The following is a 25,126-nucleotide window of genomic DNA, read 5'->3' on the forward strand; positions in this document are numbered from 1 at the left end:
ATTTGGTTAATATTAATGCAAGATGGAAGATGGAAATCTGGGCTTCATTTTTAATAGCTTTTAGTCTTGCAAGAGAAGGGACTGAAAATGAGATAAAGATTTTTAGAAAACTATTGTAAAACTAAAGGCTTTTCCCATCCTTCCAACATTGGTATGTTTGCTTTCTGCATGCAAATATAATTTTGCTAAGTTTATTTTCAGGCAGGAGGGCTAGAGCTGTGCTGGTGTAAATTCTGTGACTTCAGGTTCAAGGGAAGCACATGCCTTTTGTGTGGTTAGGTAATAGTTACTTATATGGCATTCCTCAGTCATTACAGAAATCTTTAATCAGTACTACGATCTCATTTTTGCACTGATCGAGGATGATGCCTCTGAAGTTACAGTGCCAGTTGTACAGGATAAGGATGTTCTATGAGAGTGTTATTTTATTGATTTGCAAACTTTGACTTTGTGGGTCTTTGTATAGCACCGGGATGAAGCTGAAGCAATGTCCCTTATGCACGCCGAGCATGCGGAGCTGGCATTCCACCTGAGGTCAGCCCTTTTCCAGCTGAGCAGGTAGGAGCACATTGCAGCCAAAAATGCGCTAGGTGAAGCACTGCTGTTGCCTAATTGCTGCCGTTTTGCCCCCAGAAAGCTCAGGCAGTCAAGGAAAGACCTGCACGTCTTTCCGTGATGCATGAGGAGTGCATGAGGGTTACGGCCTTTCGCTGGAAAACTTGGGAGTAACATCAAGCAAGCAGAAAAAAAGGAAATGGCTTTTTAGAGCACTTTCTTGGTTCTTTGGACGCCTGACCCTAACTCGGAGTTCAGAATAATGGAAAAACGAGTGCCTGGGCGGGGATTTTTACAGAGTAATGCTACCTTGTCTGTTTAAAAACAAAACAAGAACCGTCAGAAGTAGCAGCTGGTGCCTAGGGCGCTACATCCACACTGGGCCATCCGGACACCAGACTGGAAGCTACTGGGCCTGGGGCCGGGTGCACCAGCCTCATCTGCTCTGAGGGGAGCAGCAGTTGTGGGGCAGCGAGGTGGGGTGGGTGGGTGTGTAGGGTCCCTGATGTGAGGCAGCAAGATTGGACAGGTAGGGGTACAGGGTCACTGCGGTAGGGCAGCGAGATGGGGCAGCGAGATGGGGCAGGTAGGTGTAGGGTCAGTGCTGTGGGGTAGTGAGATGGAGCAGGTAGGGGTACAGGGTCAGTGCTGTGGGGTAGTGAGATGGAGCAGGTAGGGGTACAGGGTCAGTGCTGTGGGGTAGGCAGGTGTAGGGTGACTGCTGTGGGGCAGTGAGATGGGGCAGGTGGGTGTAGGGTCAGTGTTGTGGAGCAGTGAGATGGGGCAGGTGGGTGCAGGGTGACTGCCGTGGGAGGAAGGGGGGAGCATCCGGGCCCGGCCCCGCCACCTCGGCGTGTTCCCGTCCCCCGTCCCCCCCCGGGTCCCTCTCCGGCCCGGTGCGGGGGGCCAGGAGCCGGCCGTGCCCCCTCGGCCGCGCTCTCCCGGCGCTGTCCGGGCCCGGTTACCGCGGCGACGGCACAGCCCCGCTCGGCTCCCTCCTTCGCCGTCCGCCATCCTCCCTCCGCCAACATGGCAGCGGCGGCGGGGAGAGGCGGCAGGTGAGGAGGGGCGGCGGGGCACGGCGGGGCACGGCGGGGCGCTCCCGTCCCCTCCCCTCCCCTCCCTCCGGCCGCCGGGAGGGGCCGGGGCCAGGCCGGGGCTGGGGGCGGGCTCCGGGCTCCGGGCCCCGGCAGGCAGCGCTCCTCCTCCGGCCCCGGGGCTGACAGCGCGGCCGGGCCCGGAGCCACCTCCCGGCTCACCCCTTCCCCTCCTCGGCCGGCCGCCTCCCCTCCCTCGCCCGCCATGTGGAAGCTGAACAAGAGCAGCAAAGTTCTCCTGGACGACTCCCCCGAGGAGGACGAGGCGCGGCCCCGCGGACCCCCGCCGCCGCCCCCGCCCGCCGCCGCCTTCGCGGCCCCGCAGGTAGGGGACGGGGACCGGGACCGGGACCGGGACGGGGACGGGGACGGGTTTGGGGTCTCGGAGCCCTGCGCTGCCCGGCCCTCCGGCCACATGAGTAATCAGTTTTCCCCCGCCGGGCCCTGGGCTGGCACCGCCCCGGCCGGGTCCCGGCTTTGCAGGTGCGTGCGGCGAAGTTTGGGGCAGGGGCGGCGTTTTTTGGGGGTGTAGCTGTGGGTGGGAGCCGCCGGGTGCCCTTCGCTGGCCGTGAGCTTACGTGGAAGCATCCAGCCTGCACCCAGCGTTAAGCCGGCGGGTTCAGCCCTCTGGCAGGACCGGCTGTATGTCGGCACCGGGCTGGCCCCGGGCACGTCCCAGGGCTGGGGTCTGTGGAAACCCACCCTGGGCCCTGCCTTGCTGGGAGAGCTGGAGGGAACCTGCACAGCCATCCTCTGCCCGAGTTTCGGGGTGCTGGCTGCCAGTGAGGAGCAGCCTCCCCCATTTCCAGCAGTTACTCCGTCAGAAGCCCCCATCAGCTGTGTGAGCCCCGCTGCTGCCCAGCCTCGGCCTCTCTCCTGCGCTGTGGCCACAGGAGCCCTGTCCCTTGCTGCCTGTTTGACAGCAGCTGTGAAAATGCACGTAGACAATCAGGATCTCCTGTAGCAGGAGCAGTTTCATTTCGGAGATGCATTTCAGAGATCCCTTCAAGGGGTGAAGGGGGCTGTGGGGTTGGAGGTGGCCCCATTTGTCTCCTGCAGCCTCTCATCGCACATTTCCCCTCACTCCTTCCGTGGTTCCTATCCTCAGATGCTTGCAAACTTCCCCTGCTTTCACTAAGCTGCTGGTTTGCTGTCCACAGCCCTCCTGGGCTTGCTTACCTCCTGCCTCCTTGTCTCCTCCGCCAAAGCCAACCAAATGCTTCCAGGGAATCCCCTGGACTACGCGCTGCTTCTCTTCTGCACGCACAAATACCCCCAAACCCCTCTGAGGCTGCTGACCTTAGCTCCACCAAAGCAGCAGGTGATTCTTCAGCCTTTCATCCTGACAATTCTGCCATTATTTTGTCCTCAGCTTTAGCAACAGAGGCTTGTTTGGGGTTTGTTTGATTTTGCCCTGTCCTGTTGTCTTCACCAGCATGGACTTCTCCTTCATTAGCAGGAGGTCTCAAACTATAATGGCAATCATTTCTGGTCCAAAAGGTTTGAGTTTTCATCAATTTTCATAAAACTCCATTCCTCCTCCCAGCAGTGTCTGCTCCCAATGGCTCTGAAATAAAAGATGCTTTTTTTGGTGTAGGAGATGGCAGTGGAAAATAAATCATTCCCAGGCACTAAATGAAATATTCTTGAAGACAAATGATTCAGGAAAGTTAGCAAGGCTGTAGCCTAGATTAGCCCAGAAGCTGTCATGAAGACCATAAGCTATTAGTTGTTTTGTCTGAGTCAAGTCTGCTTCATTTTTAAATTCAGAATTATTATTTTTTTTTTAAGTAGTTATTGTAGAGTTTAAATAAACTTTAAGGCATGTTGGACTATATTGAAAACCAGGATCACCTGATTAACATTTTAATTCTTGTTGATCTACCAAAGGCAACATCTAGGTCGGATGTAGGTACAGTATTTCTAAAACACGGCTTGGGTCTCAAGGGGAAAGTAAGGTAACGTACTTGCTCAGCTTGTAGCTGGTTCATGGGTCTTTGCAGTTTTTGACATTTCATCAGGACCTGGTTTTGCTCCCAGATCCCACAAGGGAGTGGGACGCAGCAGAGTGCAGTGGGATTCAGCCATGGGCTGTGCATTGCTTAGGGCTGTGCCCTGGGGGACAGTCGTGATGCCACGGTCTGCTGCCGTAGCCCTGCAGGAGAAACTCTCAGCCCCCTCTGCCCTGCTGAAGTTGTGGTGGCACAGCCTGCCCGAGCTATGAATGAAGGATTTCCTCATCAAGGAGGAAAGCAACCAGGGCTTCCCCGGTTTTCTGTCTCTAGGGCAAGCTCTAAATAATTCGCTGGAGTGCTTTTTAGTGAATTAAGAAGGCCCAGCATTAGATTTTGGGCAGAAGTTTACTGCTTGATTTCATTTCCTCTAGGTTCTGTTCTGATCTGTCATTTGGTAAAGCAGAAGACTAATTGTCATCATCACGTTGTGACTGATTTATGCTGCTGTATGCTGTTTGCTCAAAGCTGAGGAAGAGTGAAGGAGTTCTCTCTGTACAACCTCATAATTAGGACATTGCAGTGGCAGACAGCAACAGAGATTTAGGCTACAGAAACTGAAAAAACAACAAACTTTGTTGCTGCACAGAAATTTTAGTAATCGTATTTAGATATGGAAGGCTGGTCTGGGCTTACTCAAGCAGATATTTGAACTTGTAGAAGTTTGTAAGCTCACTTTCTTAAATAGGAAAGCTTAGTATTATCTAAAACCAGAAGTTTTGATGGTTCTGGGTTTTTGGATTACAGAGCGGTTTGATTTTGTTCCAGGGGAGAACAAAAACAAATTTCAGAAGATGAAAATTGCAGTGGGAGGGAACCGTCAGTCTTTAGCCACTTTTCAGCAGGAGTTTCTGCATACATTGAAGTGTATTGAATTGTTAACACTTCTTTAAAATAGTAAGCTGCTTCCTGAGATAAGAAAGACAAGTGAGTTCTGAAACTGTACTTGTGCACAAGAGTGTGTGAATTGTATATTTTTTCTTAGATCAAACAGTTTTAGACTGAATCATAGAAGTTAAATTTAATTTATGCTCCCAAGCATAAATATTTTACGTTTATGCGGTGAAGGTTCTTTATTGGCTAGAGTTACAATTAATGCAAGAAGGCAACTTAATACATGTAAATAGTACACGTGTATAAAATGAAATTAATGTGGCTCTTGTGTTTCTCTCCCAAAATACGCTTGGAACTTGCGGTGATGCATGCCAAACTTGCATCCAGTTTGGAGTATGCTCATTATGTTTCGAACTGTAGCTGTATTTCTGGAATGGGAAAAATGTTTGGTTGTGACTTCTGCAAGGCGATGTTTTGGCAGTCCTGCTGAGTTCTCCTTGATTAAAGCCTGCTGTAATCTAATCAGCCCTCGGAGATGTCAATGATGTGTCGATACCCCATGCAACTCTTACGTAAAATGGTGCCCAGCTGTAGAAAATATCTGTGTGTGAGGGTGGCAGGTGGGTATCAGGCTAAACTGCCTGTGGTTTTTGGCAGTGTTGCCTTTCCTGTGAAATGTTTCGGATCCTTAGCCTTGACCCCCTCTCCTCCGATTGTATTTTTGGTCGTATTCAAAGGGAATATGTGCGAAGACGCGTTTGATGCTGAGTTTTGTTTAGACTTGCTCGGGGGATGTCTCAAAGCTGGGTATGCAGATCTTTAGTTATCTGTTTTAATTAAGGCGTTTGAGGCTCCGTACGGTTTTAGTACCAGCTTTCATCTCGGGCTGAGGCGAACTCAGACGGGCCCCGGAGGAATGGGTGGGAGCTGCGCAGCGTTTCGTGGGGTCTGCTAGAGCACTGAATAAGGGGTGGTGGTGGTGGTGGTGGTGGCAGTGTTTGTTTTTTAATTAAAAAAGTAGTAAATGTTAATCCAGCCAATGTCTTCCCTTCGCTTCCTAACCTTTTAAATGCATCTCAGGCTTTGCCTGCAGTACTCTTTTAATTCCTTTATACGTTCTCTTCTATGCTAGCCTGCTTTTTCTTTTCATCAGAGTTGTTCTTGTGACATTTCGGTGACATTTTCCTGGCTGACATCCATCACCTGTATTCTGTCATCATTCTTGAACATTAGATTGTGGGCCCGGCAGCGAAGGCTCTCCCTTGGCCAGCCTTTCTTGCTTTTCCTCCTCCTGGTCGCGTTCATCCTTCAGCAGCTTCTTGACTGGATCCTTCATCTTTCTCATGGCCGTCATGGAGCCCTGCGGAGCTGGCAGTGTCTTGTGGGGCTTTGGGCTCTCTTTTCTATTTATTTTTTTCCAGTTCTGAGGTACCTCACTTTCTGATTTCTCCCATCAGCCTCACACCACTGACCCTGCTCAGGGCTGCTGCTTCTCGCCTCCTGCCCCGTGTCTATTCATGCTGCCAGAAGTCCTCCAAGGCACCCATTTTCTGGTGGCCTCCTGCTGCAGGCAACGTCAGTGTCCCTCCTTTTCTCTCAGCGAAGCCTGTAAGCTGAAGGCTGTCTGTGGTTTACATCCATTGCTCAAAAGAGAATTCGTGCCCAATACTTTACCGCTGCTTCCTCTGTATAGTCCAGGTCAGCTTTTTTTTTTTTTAATTGCTATTATTTTTCTTTCTGTCTAGACAGCTGAAATTCTTGCACAGACCCCCACTTCCCATCCTGATGGTGATTACTTCCCCTTCAGCCCCTAATACCTCTGCTGCATTTCCCCTGTCCCCCAGTTCATGTAAGTCCCATCGCTGATACTCGTGCTGCCGCTCACGGCATCAAGCTGCCATCATCCTCATCCTCCTGCTTCAGTTTCTTCAGCTGGCCTCCCTTCGTCTCAGGACATTCACGTTCAGATTTCTGGCCGTGCTTTCAAGGGTTTTCTTAGCGCGTCCCCTTCCTCTCGCCCATTTGGCACTTTTACCACTTGTTGTATCTTTCCTCGTGCCGGTTCTGCCTTACCAGCCGTGACAGCCTCAGTTTGTCGTCACCTGGTCTGTCTGTGCCCCTGCGAGCCTGGCACAGAATTATCTATCCCCTTCGGCCACGGTCTGCTCCTCCACGTTGTTTCTGGAGATCCACCATCCCGAAGCTGTTTGCTGTATCTTCACATGGCTTTGCAAGGTTGCTAAAGCCATGCTTTCCTGGAGGTGCGGGGGTCGTGTGCCATTAACGTACAAACAAACTAAAGTACTGTTCTTCCTGAGAAAGAATTGATGCACTTCAATCTTTACCAGTAAAACAAGGCTACAGTTTCTTCCCTTGCCTTACTAGAAGTGTTTTGTCAGGCTGCACAAGGCCGGGGCTGTGGCATTGCCAGCAGAGGTGATGGAGATTTTCCATTTCTCCAAGCGGAGAGGAAGGCAGCATCTCAGAGGGAAGCAGTGTCTTTGCGGTATAACCAAAAATAAAGCCTTCAACCTGTTTTGCAGAAGCTATACTATGGAAATACTGCCATTACTCATGCAAGAGCTTTTTCTGGGGGGATGTGTAATTTAATTGCAAATGCCATGCGTGACTGAATAAAAAAAATTGTATGTCAGATAATGTCTTTTGAGCTACCACCGGTTGGTCCGTTTTCTGGATCAGAAAACAGCAAATATGAAATCCTGGTATGGACAAGCTGTTAAAAAAATGACTGTCAGAGAAATTTCCAGTCAGAAACATCATTAAAACGGAAAACTTCATTGGAATATTCAAATCGTTGCAGCAATTCGAGTCAAATTGATTATCTGACCTTCTTCATTTCGGCTTTGACACTCACGTCATTTCTGTCTTAATACAGTTGTTTGCAGTTCTTGAAGCACATTTTTAATATTTAAAGTGGGGCAAAAGTAAATTCTTAATGAGCTCAGTTTTTTGAATTACTTTTAAGGTGTTTAATGACATCCTTCCAAAACTGTTATGAGAAGCAAAGTCTGAGTAAGATGTATTATAATGACTTATTACGGAGATACACGATAATGTGAACAGCTAATGGAATAACCTCCTGCACTGATGTAAAAACACCGAGCACAGGCATCTGCTGCTCTGATATTTCTTTTTGTAATGCTGATAAAATGCACAACTACAAAAGTATTCTTATGTAAATACTTACATTCGGAAATCAATCTTCTCCAGTAACTCTTGCCATTTGTATCAATTGACAGGAAAAAATATGGAAATAATCTAGATATTCTGTTTTAAAATGTGAAGGAATGCAAAGCAATAACTGAGGAATAAATGGTTGAATGAAACGGTTTGTGAAAATGCTAAACAAGCTTTTGACAGCTGTGGATGCTGAAGGAGAAAACATCATCTTTGTTTGGATTCTTGCGGTTTTAATAGTAATTTAAAAGGTGAAAAGATAGGAAATCTGTTTTTCATCTCCCAGTCAATGTGGAGGATAATAGTTCATTACAGCAGGCTGGGACCAGGGGAAAGAAAGCATCTTAGGACACGTTGGATGGGATGTCTGCCGTATCCGAAATAGTCACCCGGACCTCTTAAAGTCAGTGGCGTGGAACAAGGAGCAGTGAACTAACAGCTGAAGGTATACTTCTTTAACAGACTTAGTTTTGATGTTTTCTTTGTGGACGAATTACTTTCCATTTTGCCCCCGAGTGGCGGAAGAGGCTCGCGGGGTGGGAGTCACTGTCGCCATCAGCCACAGTGGCGTTGAGGCTGGTGGCAGTTGTAATGGGGGGAGCTTTTCTAAGTTTGGTGAGCCGTTGGGAGCACCAACGTGTTCTGCAGAGAGGAGATAAAACAGTTTAAAATATCAAGGAGTTCTTGAGAAATGCCTGGTTTAAGATTTTTCTTTGGTGATATTAATTTTCAGTTTGCACCAGCTGCCCAGATGGTTGGTTTGGTTCATTCGCTTGCTTTGGGGACACAGAAATGGAAGAGTGAGATGTAGCAGCAGATGAAATACGGACAGCACTAATGAAGCAGTCTCGATCTTAATCTAGACTTGCTCTGCTAGAAAGGAGCAGAGGAAATTCACGGTTCGGCATGGGAGTTGGGAACACGCTGCCTTGTGTGAAAGAAAGCTGTGCGTGACCGAGGAGTGCATCCTCCAGCTGCCCAGCCTGCAAACCTCGCTTCCTCGGAGGGCACGTTCGGTGTAGGGTGAGCGTTCGGGTTCAGTTCTATCGGATTCAGTTTTAAAACAGTGCAGTTTTGTCCCTCAGCTGTGTTAAGAGTACATAGAAAATAGCATAGCTGCTTTTCCGTCCGTCTAAACATGATCACGGTTGCTTCAGTTTCATTACTGGGTGGAAAGCGGGTATCCACACACTGAATTTTCCAGGTGTGTTTATGCACAGCAGAGAAAATGCGTCCCAACACCACAGTTATCTGCTGATAACTTCCTCCTTACCTACGCCGGAGAGCAATTTGCATTGGTTTTGATTCAGATCCCACATTAGATAAGCGGAGCAACTTTGGCATTAATAACCTGCTTTAGTCTCTGTTTCATTTGATGTTGCAGCAAAGTGGTGCCCCAGCCCAAGGAAACTGGTGCTTTTGTTAGCTGCAGTTTGAGATAGCGATCTGGTGCTGTGATCCGCTTCTCTCAGCGTGAGCCCGCCGTCTCTGGCCGGGCACGTCTACAAAGCTGTTCTCCTCTTGGTTTGTAGTCAGTGCTTTGGGAATCTTTCCAGCTTCAGAGGTTAACTTTCAGGTGTGTGATCTGCTGGGTGATTTTTTGTTTTTTGCTTCTTCGCCGTCTCCTATTGCTGAACTGCTTTGGGGGTTGTGGAATACTGGGAGTTGGGTTAAATTCTGCTCCGGCACGTATCTCTTCAGGTGGTGCTTGCGTTTTGTTTTGTTTTGTTTTTCCACTTAAGCTGTACATTTGTGGTTCATACTCTAATTTGCACTTATGGGCACGATAACCTAGCCTTTAAATTACACTTGGTACTTGATGAGACGTGGTGGTAGGCGTGGGGATGTAGCAGGTCAGTAGGAGGGCAATAATTTGCACCGAAAAGACCGACTTTTAAAATAATGGCTTGTTTATCCTTACGTGCCTTCAGCTTTGACGACTAGTATGTGTATGGTAGGGAGGCTCCACAACTGGGTAAAGAAAATCGATAATGTGCCTTTTCATGTGCTAGAGCAAGAGAAGGGCATGCAGGGTGAGGTGATGCTATTATTTGCCTTAACTATTCGATGTCCAGCGTTTCTCATCTCGGACTGAGTTATTAAAGCGAACGATCTAAAGAGACTAATTAATTACTTTACCACAAAGGAAGCTGAGGGAAGTAGATTACGATTTTGATCTCTGTACAAAAAGGTTTGTGTGCTAGTTGAATTAATCCCTTGAGTACCTTATGGTTTGCAGCATGTCCAACAAAAGGGCGCTTGTTTCCTTAGGAAAACACGCTGTGCATACCAGCCTTCCCGTGCCAGAACTGGAAGGCTATTCAAGTTGATCAGCATTTCCCACTCGCCTTAGCATTAAGTTGCCTATTTCATTACCACACGCTGTAATGTAGTCCACGTCTTTCTTTTAAGTTAAGGTAGAAAATGAATGGTCATAATTGTAAACCACTTAGACTAAAACACGCTGGGGTAGCTTGTAAATGTTCACAGGGTCAGTGTTCATTATGCAGTGCCATAAAGCAAGCTGATCTTCACTCTTTACAAATACCTGTACATTCAGTCCTCCCCTTAGGGGAGGGGGGAAAAAAAAAAAGAAAAAAAGAAAATTAAATGAAGCCACACAAGTCAGCATGTGCTGTGGCTGTCTCCCAGCGTGCTGGTGCTCCCACCACGCTTTCTTCTTGCCATGCTTCCCTCTTTTCTCCCTAGCCAGAGGTCTTCCAGAAAACGTGTAGAAGTCACGTCTCTCTGAGATGGTTAAATTCAAACCTACTGGTGCTGGTTGATTGAAACTCGATTGGTTTCAGTTGCGAGTTACTGCGAGCACGTGGGACGTATGGGTGGACGTCAGATGCGCACCAGTTGGCCAACTCTTCCCCTAGGCAAGGGGTCTGAAAAGATCCTGACCCTCTGCAGGGGTCCCTGGCCTCTTGATAGGTCTTCCGCCCCTGAGACATGTATTTTAGGCAGTTGATTCTCGCCAGTTGTTTTCTTGAGGTTTTCATATCTTTTTGTCTCTTTCATATCGTTTAACTTGGCGTTGTCCTCCGACACACAGCTCTGCCGTGCGTGCGTGCCGCTGCTGTCAGCTCCTGCCTCAGCCCACAGGAGAGGCGCGTTGCGTGCCCACGAGCAGTAACACACAGATGTATTAACAGACACACACAGCCCTAGCTCTCACACTCGGACAAAAAGGTTGCTTCTTTTTTATTTTCAACTGTTTATTGTGAATTACAACTTTTCTCAAAGGTGACGTTCCAGTTTGACGGTGCCTCCCTAGCCCCACGAGGTGCTTGCTGTGGAAGCTGCTTCACACTTGTGTTTCCTCATGCTCTGGCTTGCTGGAGGCTGTGTACCTTCACACTTGATCTTTTCTCCATGCTCTGTCATGTTTTTAAAATCATTCCTAAGGTGTTTGCAGAGCTGGACGAGTGGAAGTGAGAGGTGTCCTTCCTCTGGAAGGTGCGAACGTGTCTGTTTTGGAGATGGGGTTTGTGCTTGTTGCAGCTGGCGGCTCTGCCAGCTCTGGATGTCTGAAATCATTTTTCCTCTTACCATTTCATAGAGGCTTTTCAATTCTTTTTGGTAAAAATTTGGACAAATGAGATGAAATATTCTCTAGCTCTTAACCCTGTGCCGGAGCAGAGATACCGTCACGTTAAGGACGTGTTTGTGACCTCATCCAAAAGAATGGGAGGTGACAGTGTTAAGGAGAAACGAGAAAACTTTTGCATTTTTTTGGCGGCATTTCCTGTTAAAACATTGCCAATGACCCAGTGATTTGCTTTTTAAATTAAAAAAAAAAAAAAAAAAGTAGTTTAATTTTAGAGTTGTGCACAGATGTGAACTTTGTCATGTTTGGTATCCCGTCTACAATAATACCTTCCTGTGTCAAAGACAGCTGGCTGAAATCCAGAAGTTAAATAACTTGGTGAGGTCTCCGGGAAGCAATATTCTCATTTTGGATGATTATAGGAGTTCCTGACTTTGTGTTCTGCCCCAACAAGTCAAGCTATCTGTCTGCAGATTGTGATTTCCAGTGTAGAGTTACTGCTGAGCTGTAGTGTGACAGTCTTTGTGCTGCTTCTAGAAATGCTGCCGACGCCATCCTTGTCCCTTGGATAATATGAACTATTGCCTAATATCATAAAAAAAATCACGTGGGATCTGAAAGTGGTCCCTCAGAGAGGAAGCTGATGGATCTGGGCATGACAAGAAATAGCTGCTGCTTCTCCTGCAGGCTGCCTCACCTCTGCCCAATGCTGAAGATGCAAAGTGACCGCGGTCATGGAGCTGGGCGTTTTGTGTGTCTTGGCATGTGTGCGTGCAGAGGTCTGTGCTTTTGTTTATACGGAGTTACCTTAAAAACACTGAGCATATCAACTCCTTAGCATTCGCTTAGTTGAAAAGAAGGGAGTTGCTCAGATTTGGTTTTTGAAGCAGTATTAGGCTGATGTAAGAAAAAAAATGGACAGAAGTAACTGCAGGGGATTCTGGGGAACTGTCACTTCAAAGATGCTTTCCACAAACTGTTCTGTTGTAATTTTTGTCAGTTTTCTTTGGAATTGCAGTTAAATAATTTAAGTTATAGATTGCTGTTCTTATTCTGTACTTGGGGACTATTTGCATATATATATATATATAAAAACTTCTCATTAAAACACAAACTGAAAATATTGAAAATCATGTAATTCCTGTATACTGTGCCCCACATATCTTTCTTTGGCCCATAAAGTATTCCTGGTACTGATCTTGTCCTGTCTTGAGGAAGCTGTTGATAGTATGATGGCTTCAGTGTGCTGAGATACCAATGCAATTCAGAAATGGACAGAAGCGTTGCCTAATTGAATTGCCTTCAGTGCCATCTTCAGTACTCTGGTTTTGTTCAGAAATCTTGAGTTAAAAATTGAGGAGAAAGGAATGTGGGCAAAGGTTTGCCTGTTAGTTAAGGAAATGTAATGCTTTTTAATGTGAAATGTCTTAGAACATGCCCCACTCCAGCCTATAGGCACTGCATAGACCACCACCTATGACAGTGTTCATAGCTGAATGTAGATCCAAAATATATAGACACAACTCGTAATGTAAGATTCAAATTAAAATTTTAAATGTTAATTGTGTGGAAATCGTTATTGTATGAGGGTATATTTGAGCTCTCCTTTGGGCATTTTATTTTTATTTTTCTTTGGTTTTGTAGGGGTTTGATTCTGCGTTTTTACTTCTGGTACAGCATTTTTCATCATTCTAGATGGAGGTTTGATAACGTTTTGTATGTTAGTAGTGGTCTTCGCTTTGTTCTGCATTGCAATCATATTTTGTCAATCTTCTATTACGATGGGTTGAATAGAATAAAAGCATTCACGAATACTATAAAATATGTTACTGCTGATTGTCCAGCTGAAACTAACTGTGGGCCTTTCTTTTTTTATCTTTTTTTCCCCCCCCCTTTTCTTTTTTTTTTGAGAATAAAGACCAGTTTCTTCATGATGAAGTTCCGTCTTCAGTATCACAACTTGCAACAAAGGTAAATAAATACCTGTAATACTTTTTGGAAGTGTAACATGCTTTATGTCATACATAGTTCACTCTGTGTGTGTTAGGAACTCACCTGTTTATCGTGTACATCTTGAATTAAGGGGGATATTTATGTACTTTATTGATGATTTTATAATTATGTTTTATCCTTCCTCATCCTGTTGTGGATTTTTCATTCAAGTGATAATAGCAGTGTAGTAGTTAATTAGAAAGCTGCTTTATTTCCTTTTGTTATTAGGGAAAGAAAAAAAAAGTACCTTAACCATTTTTGTTCTGTCACATATATTAAAAAGCAAAGCAAAAATAAGAATCCACGGGAATAACTAAAGTGAAATCTAAGGAAGTACTAAATATTAGCTGTAACAGGTGTTGAAAACACAAGTAGTAGGTGAAATTTTGGTATGTATTCAGTTATACTTGTAAATCAACTGTCTCTCTGACCACAAGAGATTAAAGACTATCTTCTATCTCTTTCAGAAAAGTAGGCATTTGAGTTAATTTTTTATTTTATTTTTTTCCCTTGATGTGTGTCCAAGACTTTTTTTTTTATGTTCTTAAAATACATTGGTAGAAGATGAAAGAACTGGAAGTTGTTATGATATGCTAGAGCTTGTTTTGAAATTCCATAGGTATAGAGAAAAGCATTTAAAAATAGTTTCATTAGAGTAACAGAAGACTTCACATTAATATGTATAAAGTGAACATCTGCCTCTGTTACTTCTTTCTTGTTCTACTTCAGATGCAGCATGATTTTTCACTGAAAATGGAAGTGTAATTGTACTATATCTTTTTCTGCTTTTTAGGAAAAAAATTTAGTCTTTTTTTATGGAAACATAAACTACTGTTTATTTTATTATAGGTGATGATGTATGTTAAGGAGAAGAATCTTAACATTAATCTAATTTTTCTTGGAACTTTTTTGTCCATTTCTTAGTTATTCAGGAAGTCTTGCTAAGAGTGTGTTTTGATTTCCAAAAAAAAAAAAAAAAAAGTCCTCAGGCAAACCACTGAGCTGCAGTGTTTTTCTGTTGTAAAGCAAAATCCCCTTGTCTTAAAAATGTATTCACAAAAAAAGCTCCTTATCCTTCACATCTTCTGTTTCTTTATTGTTGTTTCTGAAAGCACTTCTGTATTTCATTTGGTTGTTCTGTCTTCTTAGAAGCTGTCGGTACAGTGGTGTCCCACAACTTCTGAAATCTTTAATATGTTAATAAAAGGCTGGTGAATTATATGTGTGGCCTTTTCAGTATGTGTGTTTCATGAATAAAGCAGTCTCCATGTTGAAACAGCACAGTGAAGAACAATGAAGCTCTTGAGGAAAAGAGAAGCGAGCTTGGTATGTCTGCCCCTTTGGGAGATAACCTTTATGGGATCTTAAAGCCTGACTTTTAGACCAGTTCCCATTCCCAGAGAAAAGCCTCTGACCTAGGTTTGAAGGTGCGCAAGTGGGAGCTGGTCCTCGTGGATGGAGATGTGGGTTGCAAAATGGCCTTGGTTTTGCTCGTGCAGGAAGCTGCCTGCCTGGTAGCAAGCACACGCTGTCTCTAACACTAAAGTTGTCTCCTTCCCTCTTCACAGCTCACCTGAAGGGTGGGCATAGCTAGTTAGAAAGCCTCGTGGCCTCTCATCTGAGGAGCTGTGAACCCTCAGGTGGTGCGCTGGGAAATGCTGAAGCTGGAACCCCTGTCCATGTCGCTGCTGCCCCTTGGGCCTTGGCTAAGCTCATCTTGGGGCCAACCTAAGTGCTGAGGTCTGGAGTTACAAGCATGGGGGCATCGCCTACCATTGTTATTAGGACAGCTGTTGAAAAGAGGCAAATTGTGTTCTTGAGAAACAAATTCAATCGCTAATAACAGAACTGGAGATGCTGGGAAATCCAGTGGGGCCGAATTCCAGCCTTTCAACTTGTGCACCCCAGAAGAGAGTAATTGTTAGCCTGTACTCCAGCAGAGTTGAGAAATTTTCCCTCTCTAATTGCTTTGATGTCTGGGAGACAAATTTTGAGGGGTGGGGGGTGTTTTTTTCCATTTTGAATTCTTTGTTATTTGAGTTCTTGCATGTTATGAATAGGCTTCCTATAATGTGGGAACAACACTTCTTTAATTAAAGCTGATTGACATTTTTTATTATTGATTGACATTTTTTATTATAAAACACTTAGTTGTAACTTTATTGAACTGTAAAGTACTTATATGGAAAATTCCAGCTCTGGCTTTTAATTTTCGCCTCATTTTGCCAGGGGGAGGAGGGAGGGAAGCTGCAGAACAAACAGTTGTTTCTTCTCAGTCAAGGTTGGGAGAAAAATCCATTCTTCTTGTTTACATAAAAAAAAAAAAAAAATAAAAAAAATCTGCAAGTATTTTGTGGAGTGTCTCTACTTTGCTGAAGGATTTTGCACCAGTTGTCAATCCTGTGTGAAAATATTTGTGAAGGTCTGCTAAAACTTGGCCAAAATATAAATTTCTGGAAATCTCATTTCGTACATGCTGAGCAGAGACTTTTTAGGGATTAGCTGCTTAACTACACAATGGCATTGAACATGCTGATTCTCACTGCAGGTATACAGAGCTCAAAATTGCTCTTTTTGGTTGCTAAGGCTCTTGACATGCGGCTTGTTGTAGCCCACGGAGAGTGACTTCTGTGCCTTGTTGGTCAGCAGTCAAGAAACCGAGAAGTCTAACCAGAACTGCAAGTGCTAGTACCCTTTCATAAAGCACTACCATTTTAGAGTCATATTCAAACATACTCTAATCACTTGCTATGAAATGTTAACCATTTATCATACACCTCTAACAGAATGTCCCGGATCCTTCCTACTGTTCTTTGACTTGATTGAATTCTACACTTCTCCCCCTAGCGTGTTCTTGTACATTTAGCTGCTTTCAGTTAAATTTACAGTTGTCTTCTTCAGTATGTGTTCATCTGTATGTAAAGATACATTTTTTGCAACATACTTTTTCAGTTTGCTTTTAGGACTCTTCAACTTCTCTGAATGACCAACTATTAGTATTCCATATTTGTCACCTTTTAGCTTAATTTTTCATGAACCTTCTTGCCATCTAGCGGAGCTTTAATTATGAATTATGTGCTTTTGACAGGAAAATTAACTGAAAAGTCATCTTAGTGGTGCTTTGCTGTTTCCCAGTGGATTCTTTGATTGTTCATGTAATACTCATTGCCTGTCTACCTCGTATGGGAGGCTGAGAGATATGTCAATCTTCTGAATTTGTTGGCATGGTTAAAAGTGGTATACTTAAAGTCATTAATTTGTAGTAATGTCTCTCAAGTTTACAGGAGACTTCCATCTTAAGGGACCTATCCCTTTCTGATGTACTTGATATATTAAGTTTGTAGGTAGACATTTGTTTATACACATTTGATTCGCTTGTGTCAATATGGGCAGCAAAGCAGGAAAACCTTACTGTAAGGGTTGAGTCTGTAGAATGAACCGACGGGGGTGAGTCTGGGGAAGCCACGCTGTATGTACAAGGCTGTGTGGAAGAAAGATGACCGCAATTTTCAAAGGGTGCTTGAATTGATAGAGTAGTTGCTGCTACAAAAAGAAATTTCTGTTGCCCCTAATCTCCATGTTCGCTGGTGATCCGACATCTTTTAATGAGCTGATTCTTACCATTAACCCAGAAGAATGCAAAAACTGAATGACCTGGGTTTCTGCTGGCTTGGTGAGTCGAACTGGTTCCCGCAGTACCAAACCATGGCATAAGGAAGGCAGTACAAATGTGAGCAGGTAATGGACTGGGTCTACCCTTTCCAGCAGCAGTGTCTGGTAGACCAGATCTGCCATCTTGTGAAACTTCAGGAGTCTGACAGATGGGCAGTGATACTGAAGCGTCAGCAAAGCGGAGGGAATGGGAGTGAGGGGGAGAAACAGCAGACAGTTGGACCAGGGATAGACAGACTGCATCCTTTACACGATGTTCTAGAAGTGACTACTTGTACTCCAGTTTCAAAAGACACACTAATTAAATGGCAGCTTTTTCATGGTAAAGAAAGTACTTCATAAGCTGGAACTTACTCTGCTGAAGGGGAAGAATCTGTGCTCTGGGCTTGAGACCTGTAGATGCCTATTTGGACAGAAGATAATGATGGTTTTGCAGTAGTCTGCCAATTGATGGTTTAATTTACATCTGTATTTCACTTCTACTGATCCTTTTAGGTGATTTCACAGGGTATTGTGCTGCAGATTTTCACAACCTAAAATGGAAGATAAGGGAGAAAGTTTATTAGTGGCTGTTCTGATTGGGGTACTCTGTGCTCTCATAGTCAAATGAGACCAGTCTGTAATCATGCTTCATATAATACTGAAATGACATCTTGAGAAGTTTCTCATTGGCATTTTTGAAAAATGCTAGGCTGCAGCATCCAACCTGGTCCTCTAAAGGCTTAGACTTTTTAACATCTGGTGTTAGAATTGTAGTCCTTAGTTGTGCTCTGTTTTCTCGGCAGTCTCTTACGGACCTTTCACTCGTCTACTTGTTTTGTTTATAAATTTTTACTTTTTTTAAACATAGAGTTTTGACTGTACACTCAGTGCTATTCTAATGTTGTCAGTCAGCTTAGATTTTCAAACATCTCCTCCTCCAAGCTCAAGAGTAGTCTATCCTGTCAACCAGGGAAGGAAGCAAAGGTGACAGACAGAAGGCCTGTGTGGATGAACGGGATGCTCCTGAAAAGAAGCATAAAAAGGAAGTGTTCAGGACCTGGCAGAAGGTTCAAGTGTTGGGGGTGAAATAAAGACATTATCTGAGCATGCAGGGATGGGGTTAGGAATGCCAAAGCCTGCTTAAAGTTACATCTGATGAGGGAAAGAAGGGGCAACGAGAGGTTTCTGCAGGTACCTTCTGCAGCAGGAAGAGTATGAAGATTATGGAACCAGACTCTTCTCAGTGGTGTCCAGTGAATGTGCAAGAGGCAGTGGGCACAAATTAAAATGGAAGAAATTCCATTTAAACAAAATAGGTTCTCACCCTGAGTGCGGTCAAGCTCTGTAACAGGCTGCCCAGAGGTTGTGATGTCTGCACCTGTGGAGATGTTCGAAATCCTGGGCAACCAGCTCAAGCTGACCCTGCTTTGAGCAGTGTAGTTAGATGGACGATCTCCAGAGATCAGCCTTAAGGACTCTGTGATCCTGTGAACTTCAGAGCAGTGGACACGTGTCCACTGACTCATGGAAAAAGTACTTCTAAAGTTTGAGAATATGAGCTAGTCAGCTATGTTTAGAGACTGAAAATTGTAGGAGTACTACTTTTGAGTTTTGTGTAGACAGTTACATCATAAAAATAAAATAACTTCTACAAGTGGCTTGATACTTTAAGGCTATATCCATGGTGTATTTTCATATTTTGCATAACTTTGCAAAACTGTTGAAGCTGCTGCATGTCAAACTAATGGTTTCAGCGAATGGTGGCTTCAAGATCTCTTTCCTGAGTTGTACCTACCAGCAGGTACAGTAGGAACTATTGCAGCTGTAAGGATTGCAGCAGGCTGTTTTGCAGATTTTTTTTCAGTAGGTGACAGTTGCATGACAGTCATGGTCAAAAAGAAAGATCACGGTCTTCAATAGTTTAGCAGCTAGAAGAAGGCTTCTTATACTAGGAGAGAAGTATTTCACCCCTGCCTTTGCTTAGGTTTGCATTTTGTAGTATGGTACCACTGGGAAGACTACCGGGAGTGAGCTGTACACTCCTCTTCAGTTGAGTGGAAAGATGCTTCCGAGTGCCAGCACCAGTGGGGGCAGATCTAGAACAGGAGGCTTAAATGTGGTAGGCAGTTTTACTGTTGCACATCTCGGGGTTCTTTCAGCATAGTCCATTTTATATCCACTAGGCTTTGCACAGTGAGTTTTTAGAGAATCACAGAATGGCTGAGGTTGGGAGGACCTCTGGGGTCATCTGGTCCAACCCCTGCTCAAGCAGGGCCACCCAGAGCAGAGTGCCCAGGGCCATGCCCAGGTGGCTTTTGAAGATCTCCAAGGAGTGGTACTCCAAAAATATGTTTTCACTCCAGACTCTGTGGTACCACGTATTAGCAAAATATGTTCTGCTTGGACATTGATGCTGTTATATGGATTATTCTGGCAGTGTTTTCTTTGGAAATCACAAATAAATAAGTGGTGGAAGTATGTCTTAAAGGTTTAGTGGATCCACTGTAGGAACCATGAAGTTGTAAATTGATAGATGTTTAAGGAATATCACAGTGCTGTGTACATATTTACTGATACACACAGAGGTAGGAAGTGTCTACGGCTCTTTCCGCAGACACCCAACTACTCTTGTGCAAAATGAGAGAGCTTCCATGCTCCCAGCTGCACAGCACAAGAGAGGGAGGACTGGTGCTGCCTCTCTGCCACCCAAGCAGTCCCGCTCTCTGCCTGAAGTCTGTAACACACACTGATGGATGTGTCTGCTTCCCTGCATAGGTTCAAGGCGCGAGTTTCCGGGGCTGGAAGGAAGTGACGTCTATGTTCAATAAAGATGATGAACAGCAATTGCTGGCAGGATGCAAGTCGCCAAAATCCAAAGGGTGAGTTAAATTGATTGTTCTGTCTGCTCTAAAAAATACACAAACTGGAACAGAAAATAGCTCTGCAAAGCAGTGAAGGTGGAGGCTGAAAATCAGTAGTGTTTGACTCCTGAAACTTAAATCATGGAGAAAGGTTTATGTGCATTTCAGAATTATTCATTGCAAGTTTAACGTGCGTGCTATACTAGGAAAGGATGGATATTGTTGTTAACCTTTTTAGGTATGTCAGAAAGAAGAGGGAATTTAGCTGTGTAATCCATCTTTTTTTTTTTTTTTTTTTTTTTTTTTTTTACTGTAGAACAGTAAAGGTTTATGAGTAAAAGGGTCATCCACGTTTCCCTTTCCTCTTAAGGATTAATTACAGTTGAACTTAGGAATTCCTTTTTTTTAAATGCTTTGCTTCCTCTTTGAAGTCATGTCTGCACCTGAAGAGGTTAAGTGGTGTAGCTGTACCAGGTTCTGCAAACCTTCCCTGTTGGAGCTGTGTGCTGGGTCGGGCTGGGATGTTAACTTTCCCTGCAGCAGCCCATACAGTGCTGTGCTCTGCACCTGTAGTTGGAGCAGCAGTGGTATCACACCAGTGTTGTGTCTGCTGCTGAGCGGTGTTGGCACAGCATCGGGACCCTCTCTAACCCTCCTAAGGGGTGGGCAAAAAAGTGAGAAAGAAACATCACCAGGGCAGCTGACCTAAACCAACCAAAGGGATATTCCATACCATATGATGTCACACTCAGCAAGAAAAGGTGGAGAAAGGAGGAAGAGGGGAAGGGTGGGCTCTCGTTGTGAAAACGTCTGTCCTCCTCCCGAACACCGGCTACGTGCGTTGAGGCCCTGCTTCAAGAACGTGGTCAAGCATCGCTCATTTGTGGGACGTAGAGAGTAATTTCTTTCCTCTGCACTTCCACATAGCCTTTACTTTTTTTTTGTGTTTTTTTTTCCCCTCCCTTTTCCTCTTTCCCTTTTTTCTCTTTAGTTAAATTGTTTAATTAATAATAATCTTTCCGTAATTTTTTTTTTCCCTTTAATTAAATTATCCTTATTTCAACCCATGACTTGTTCTTTCCTTTACTTCTTCCCCTCCTCTTCTAAGGAGGGGGAGTGAGAGAGCGGTTGTGGTGTTCAGCTGCGTAGCACCCTAAAACCACCACAAGCTGAAGTGTTCGCTTGGCAGTGCTGCTGCTGCTGTGGCTAGGGCACGTTCCTGACGAGGCAGACCTCTTCCCAGGATCGACTATTTCGCTGTTACAGCCAGCACATGTCGGCTTTACCCACCTACCTAATTACCTTGGTTACAAACAGGAAGAAACATGCTACCCAGCAGTGCAGGTGTTCCAGCAAAATAAAAGCTTTGCCGTAGTATGTTTTGTTTCCATTTTACATCGAAATACGTGTACTTCAGTATGTTTGTGTATATATGTAGATACATGCATGTAGATATAAAAACATTTAGAATACAAATACATGCATTTCCTTTTGAGCCTGTTTGATTAAATTACCCAAAAGCTCCCTGTACAATTTTATGGGTGTTAAGATGCTAAATTCCTTTAAGGATCCTTTGCAATTTATGCTGAGGATAAGAATGAAATAACCCAGTGAAGAAAGCAGATGCATTATGAAAACCGACTTCCCATAAATGTGGAAAGAGATTTTTAGTATTCCTATGAAAATTGGCTGTATTTTAAGTTTATAACCGTATGCCCTGATGTTTAGTTTATTTTTAAAGAAAAATGCAACTTTTCAAGTGCTCTAGCCACAAAATGTAAGAAGAGTGGTTGGAGTCTATGACTGGTTTTAGCAATATGAGAATTCTGAAAATGCTAAATTCACTGAAGAACTCATTTTAAAGGTATTTTAAAGGTATTGCTTCTACTTAAATATGATAGTATCGAAATCATTATGTTATGCTTTTGTTAATTGGAAAAAGCTCTTTTAATAGAAATATTCATAAAATTTCAGTGGTTGTTTTATTTGAGGCTAAAGAATTTGTATGCTAATCGTAGGTAATTATTTCAATTTGTTATTTAGCTTGTTGAACCCTGAAGGTTGTGTGTTTCAGCCTTTTGTGTTCTGTTGTTGGTTACATACATAACCTGGTACATAAACGTATGCATAAATATTTGACATTTTGTACTTTAAATGCTCCTCACTGCAAATATGAAATAACTCAGGTTGAAAGTTCTTAATGAGATAAGAAACATTATCATGAATGAACACCCTTTCAAATGTCTCTGGGAGAGAAATTAGTGTGGATTGGGAAACAGTATGAATTGTTATGTTGGGAAACAACCACACAAAGGTTGTTTTTTCTTATTTTGGGGAGGGGAATTTGGGGATTTCTTTTCAAAGTACTGTGCATGACTTTATAGATACCAGGAATTTTTTTTTCTTTAAGTCTTAATACTGTAAATCAAATATTTTAGGACATAAGGTATAACTGGAAAGGTTGTAACAGGTATATGAAATCGAGGAAAACAGTGAGTCAGTATTCAAAGCTGGTGGTTGACAGAATATTTACATAGCGCTTCTATCGTACTTCTGGTTTTGGTGCTTGCTTTGTTTTGGCTGAAGTCCTAAATAGTTCTAATGCATACTAAAATACTTCATACATTTCCAAAGGCAGTTCCAAAGGTAATTCATTATGGGGTAGGTGAGGTTTATTATAATAGGAAATGGTCGTACTCAGCCTAGTTCTGATTTATCACTGCCAGACTCTGCTGGGCTTAGCCTTACGTGTATAGGAAGGTGTTTTTCCTGAAGACAGCAGTTATGGATGCGCTGTCATAGAGTGGTGGCTGACTACTTTAGTGAACATGCAGAGCTAGCTTTGGATAAAATTCAAGATGCTTCTTTTTGGTTAAACAATATTTTAGCATTTATTACTATAAAACATTAATTGAATGTTATAAATAACTGTTGAATGCATTGTTAAATGAAGAAATTAATCACCTCATCATTATTATTTTCTAGAACAAACCTAAAGTTAAAGGAAGAGATGAAGTCAGAAAAGAAGACAGGTTTTTGGGACAGTTTGGTGATAAAGCAGAATGTCCAATCTAGGAAACCAGATGAGATTGAGGGATGGGAACCACCACAGATTACTGCTGCTGACTCTGCCAGTGACGCAGCAACTACTTTAAGTGACTATACAGCCTGGTCAGGCTGGGAAGATGAAACCAAAGGCTCCACAAAATACACAAACCTGGCCAGTTCAGGAAACAGTTCCAGGTGGAGTATCAAATCAGCTGGAAAGCTGGTTAGTATTAGACGTCAGAGCAAAGGTAACCTTACTGACAACTGGGAAGAACTAGAATGATACTGGTAATGTGAATTACTTTATAGATAAGAAGAGAAAGGTTCCATGATTTACTTGTATGTTTAAACCAAAATCAAATCTGCTCAATATTGCACCTTTATACAGTACTTTGTTTTATTCAGATTGTTACAAATTTTTGCTCGCCTAATAGTAAATTTTCTTATTACATTGTTAAATAGCAATGTTTTCCACACTGAAAAAAGTAGAGAATCTATTTTGTGCCTATATTTCACATTCAGACTGCAGTACGTTGGATTGTGGGTTTTACCAAAAAAAAAAGAAGTAATTCCTTAGTGAATGTATACACTGGTTGTAAATTTGACTGCCTTATGTAGGAACTTCCACTAGCTCGAGGTCCTGATTTTTCCTGGTATTTGAGGGTCACTCAAAATGTTAGTTTTGATGCTGTCCCTTTTTAAATAAGAATACTGATCTGTAGCTTGCAGGAAGAATGCTTATACTTGGTGGACTGTTTTCCAAATCTTCAGCCTCAGCATATGCTTCAGCTTGTGCACACAAGATGCTCAACTGTCACACTGTGCTGTACCGTGTAAGAAATGGGAAAATACTACTCTAAGGTAATTCCTTCCATTACAGGAACTTCACCAGTAGTCAGGTCAAATGGGTCTTCCAGAGTTTTTTTTATAGTGAATGTTGTTTGACAAATCTTACCAGTTTTTAAGATGCATGTCATACCAAAAATAAAAAAATATTGAAAATTTGGAAAGCAGTAGTGGGTAGACTATAAGATCTCGGTATTCAGTATCTGTAGTCCTGAATCTAGGGATGAATTGCTTCTTATGGAAGGGCAAACGTGTTCATTTTTACAGTAGCTTTTTTCGTTTCCTACTGGCTGTTGCCCTTTCCCCATCCCTCCCACCATAAGCAGTGACTGAACTGTACCCTGACATTTTGGGATAACTGAGCCATTACAGGTATGTGCATGCACACAACTTGTGAAGCGTTTTTGTTATAAAGCTCTGTCTTATTAGCTACTGATGCTTTCGGTTTTGGTAAAAGGGGGCGAAGTGTTGACCTTGGGATTTGACGTGTATATAGAATACTAAAAGTGCCTCTTTCTAGCATATTCTCACTCATTATTAGTGCAGCCAATGTCAGATCCAAAGTTGGTTTCCGTTTTATTTATATGACTGATAGAAACGCTACTTTAGCATTCATGGAAGAAAATAAAACCAAAAGTCCCACAGCAAACACAAACAGTAAGCCTTTTCTCTCCGGATTGTTAATCTGGTGTAACTGAACTGAAAACTTGTTGACTGCCTAGCAGTACGGCCAGTACAATAGGAAGACCAAGTTACCATTGGAGAGAAAATCAGCATTTTGAGAAGGAAACACATACCTTTATGTTTAATGGAAATCCTGCAAATGTATTTTTGCAAGAAGCTTATGAAAAGGGATGCATGCAATTTTCTTCTAAGCTTGTACCTCATTTCTGTTACTGCCACGTTATTCTTTTCTTAGCGCTCTTTCTCCTCTCTCCTCCAATTCATGTGTAGTTTTCTGGCTTATGGCTCCTGCATAGCTATTCTTTGGAAATTCCTGTTGAGATGTGCCTGGAGGGAAACAAGCAAAATGGCTTTTCGTTTGTTTGTTTGTTTTCTGTTTAATAGGATGTTAAAAGATATAGTCCTTAATTTTGTATAGAAAAACGTTGGTGTTTTCGCTACAAAACAGGATCTTGTAAATGTATTTATAAAATTGGCATTATATATTAAAAAAAAAAAAAACTAACAGAGGAGAAAGGGTTAGCATTTATACTGCATCATTTAGTCTGTGAGTAAACTTCATATTTGCCTTTGGCAAGTACATATGCTGAGGTTAATTATAGGAAAGAATTAGGATTCTTGGGTAAAGTATGCTGCATTTTATAGTTTACGGAATACCCAGTAAGGCATGAGCTAGTATTTAGTTTGGATGTTGGTGCTGACATAAAAGAACAGAAAAAGATCTGCTGGCAGCCCTCGATATTTTGCTCTCAAAGGTGGGCTGAGAACTTTTAATTTCCCTCCTGAAGAAAC

At 43.3% G+C, this 25,126-nt stretch overlaps 1 protein-coding gene across 2 annotated transcripts; it reads left to right on the forward strand.

The window, feature by feature from the left end:
- Window positions 1-1,341: 1,341 nt before the first annotated feature.
- Window positions 1,342-23,369, forward strand: TDRP (testis development related protein). 2 transcript variants are annotated; one of them, XM_048055021.2, is made up of 4 exons: window positions 1,346-1,977; window positions 13,161-13,220; window positions 19,671-19,774; window positions 22,742-23,369. In XM_048055021.2, exons 1-4 carry the CDS (start codon window positions 1,858-1,860, stop codon window positions 23,085-23,087), a joined length of 630 nt encoding a protein of 209 aa, XP_047910978.1. In that variant the 5' UTR covers window positions 1,346-1,857; the 3' UTR covers window positions 23,088-23,369. The 2 variants fall into 2 exon arrangements, with proteins under 2 accessions (XP_047910979.1, XP_047910978.1); XM_048055022.2 differs by lacking the exon at window positions 13,161-13,220 and having other exon boundaries at window positions 1,342-1,977.
- The last annotated feature ends 1,757 nt before the right edge of the window (window positions 23,370-25,126 follow it).

The sequence above is a fragment of the Anser cygnoides genome, chromosome 3 (genome assembly GCF_040182565.1).
Source record: "Anser cygnoides isolate HZ-2024a breed goose chromosome 3, Taihu_goose_T2T_genome, whole genome shotgun sequence".
NCBI classification, from domain to species: Eukaryota; Metazoa; Chordata; class Aves; order Anseriformes; family Anatidae; genus Anser; species Anser cygnoides.

What these genes read in the sequence shown, in the direction of transcription:
- TDRP (XM_048055021.2), top strand. Translation starts at nt 1,858, where the DNA reads ATGTGGAAGCTGAACAAGAGCAGCAAAGTTCTCCTGGACGACTCCCCC. An exon ending in CCGCCTTCGCGGCCCCGCAG is followed by an intron (nt 1,978 to 13,160) that starts GTAGGGGACGGG and finishes TTTTTTTTTGAG; the next exon opens with AATAAAGACCAGTTTCTTCA. An exon ending in AAGTCGCCAAAATCCAAAGG is followed by an intron (nt 19,775 to 22,741) that starts GTGAGTTAAATT and finishes ATTATTTTCTAG; the next exon opens with AACAAACCTAAAGTTAAAGG.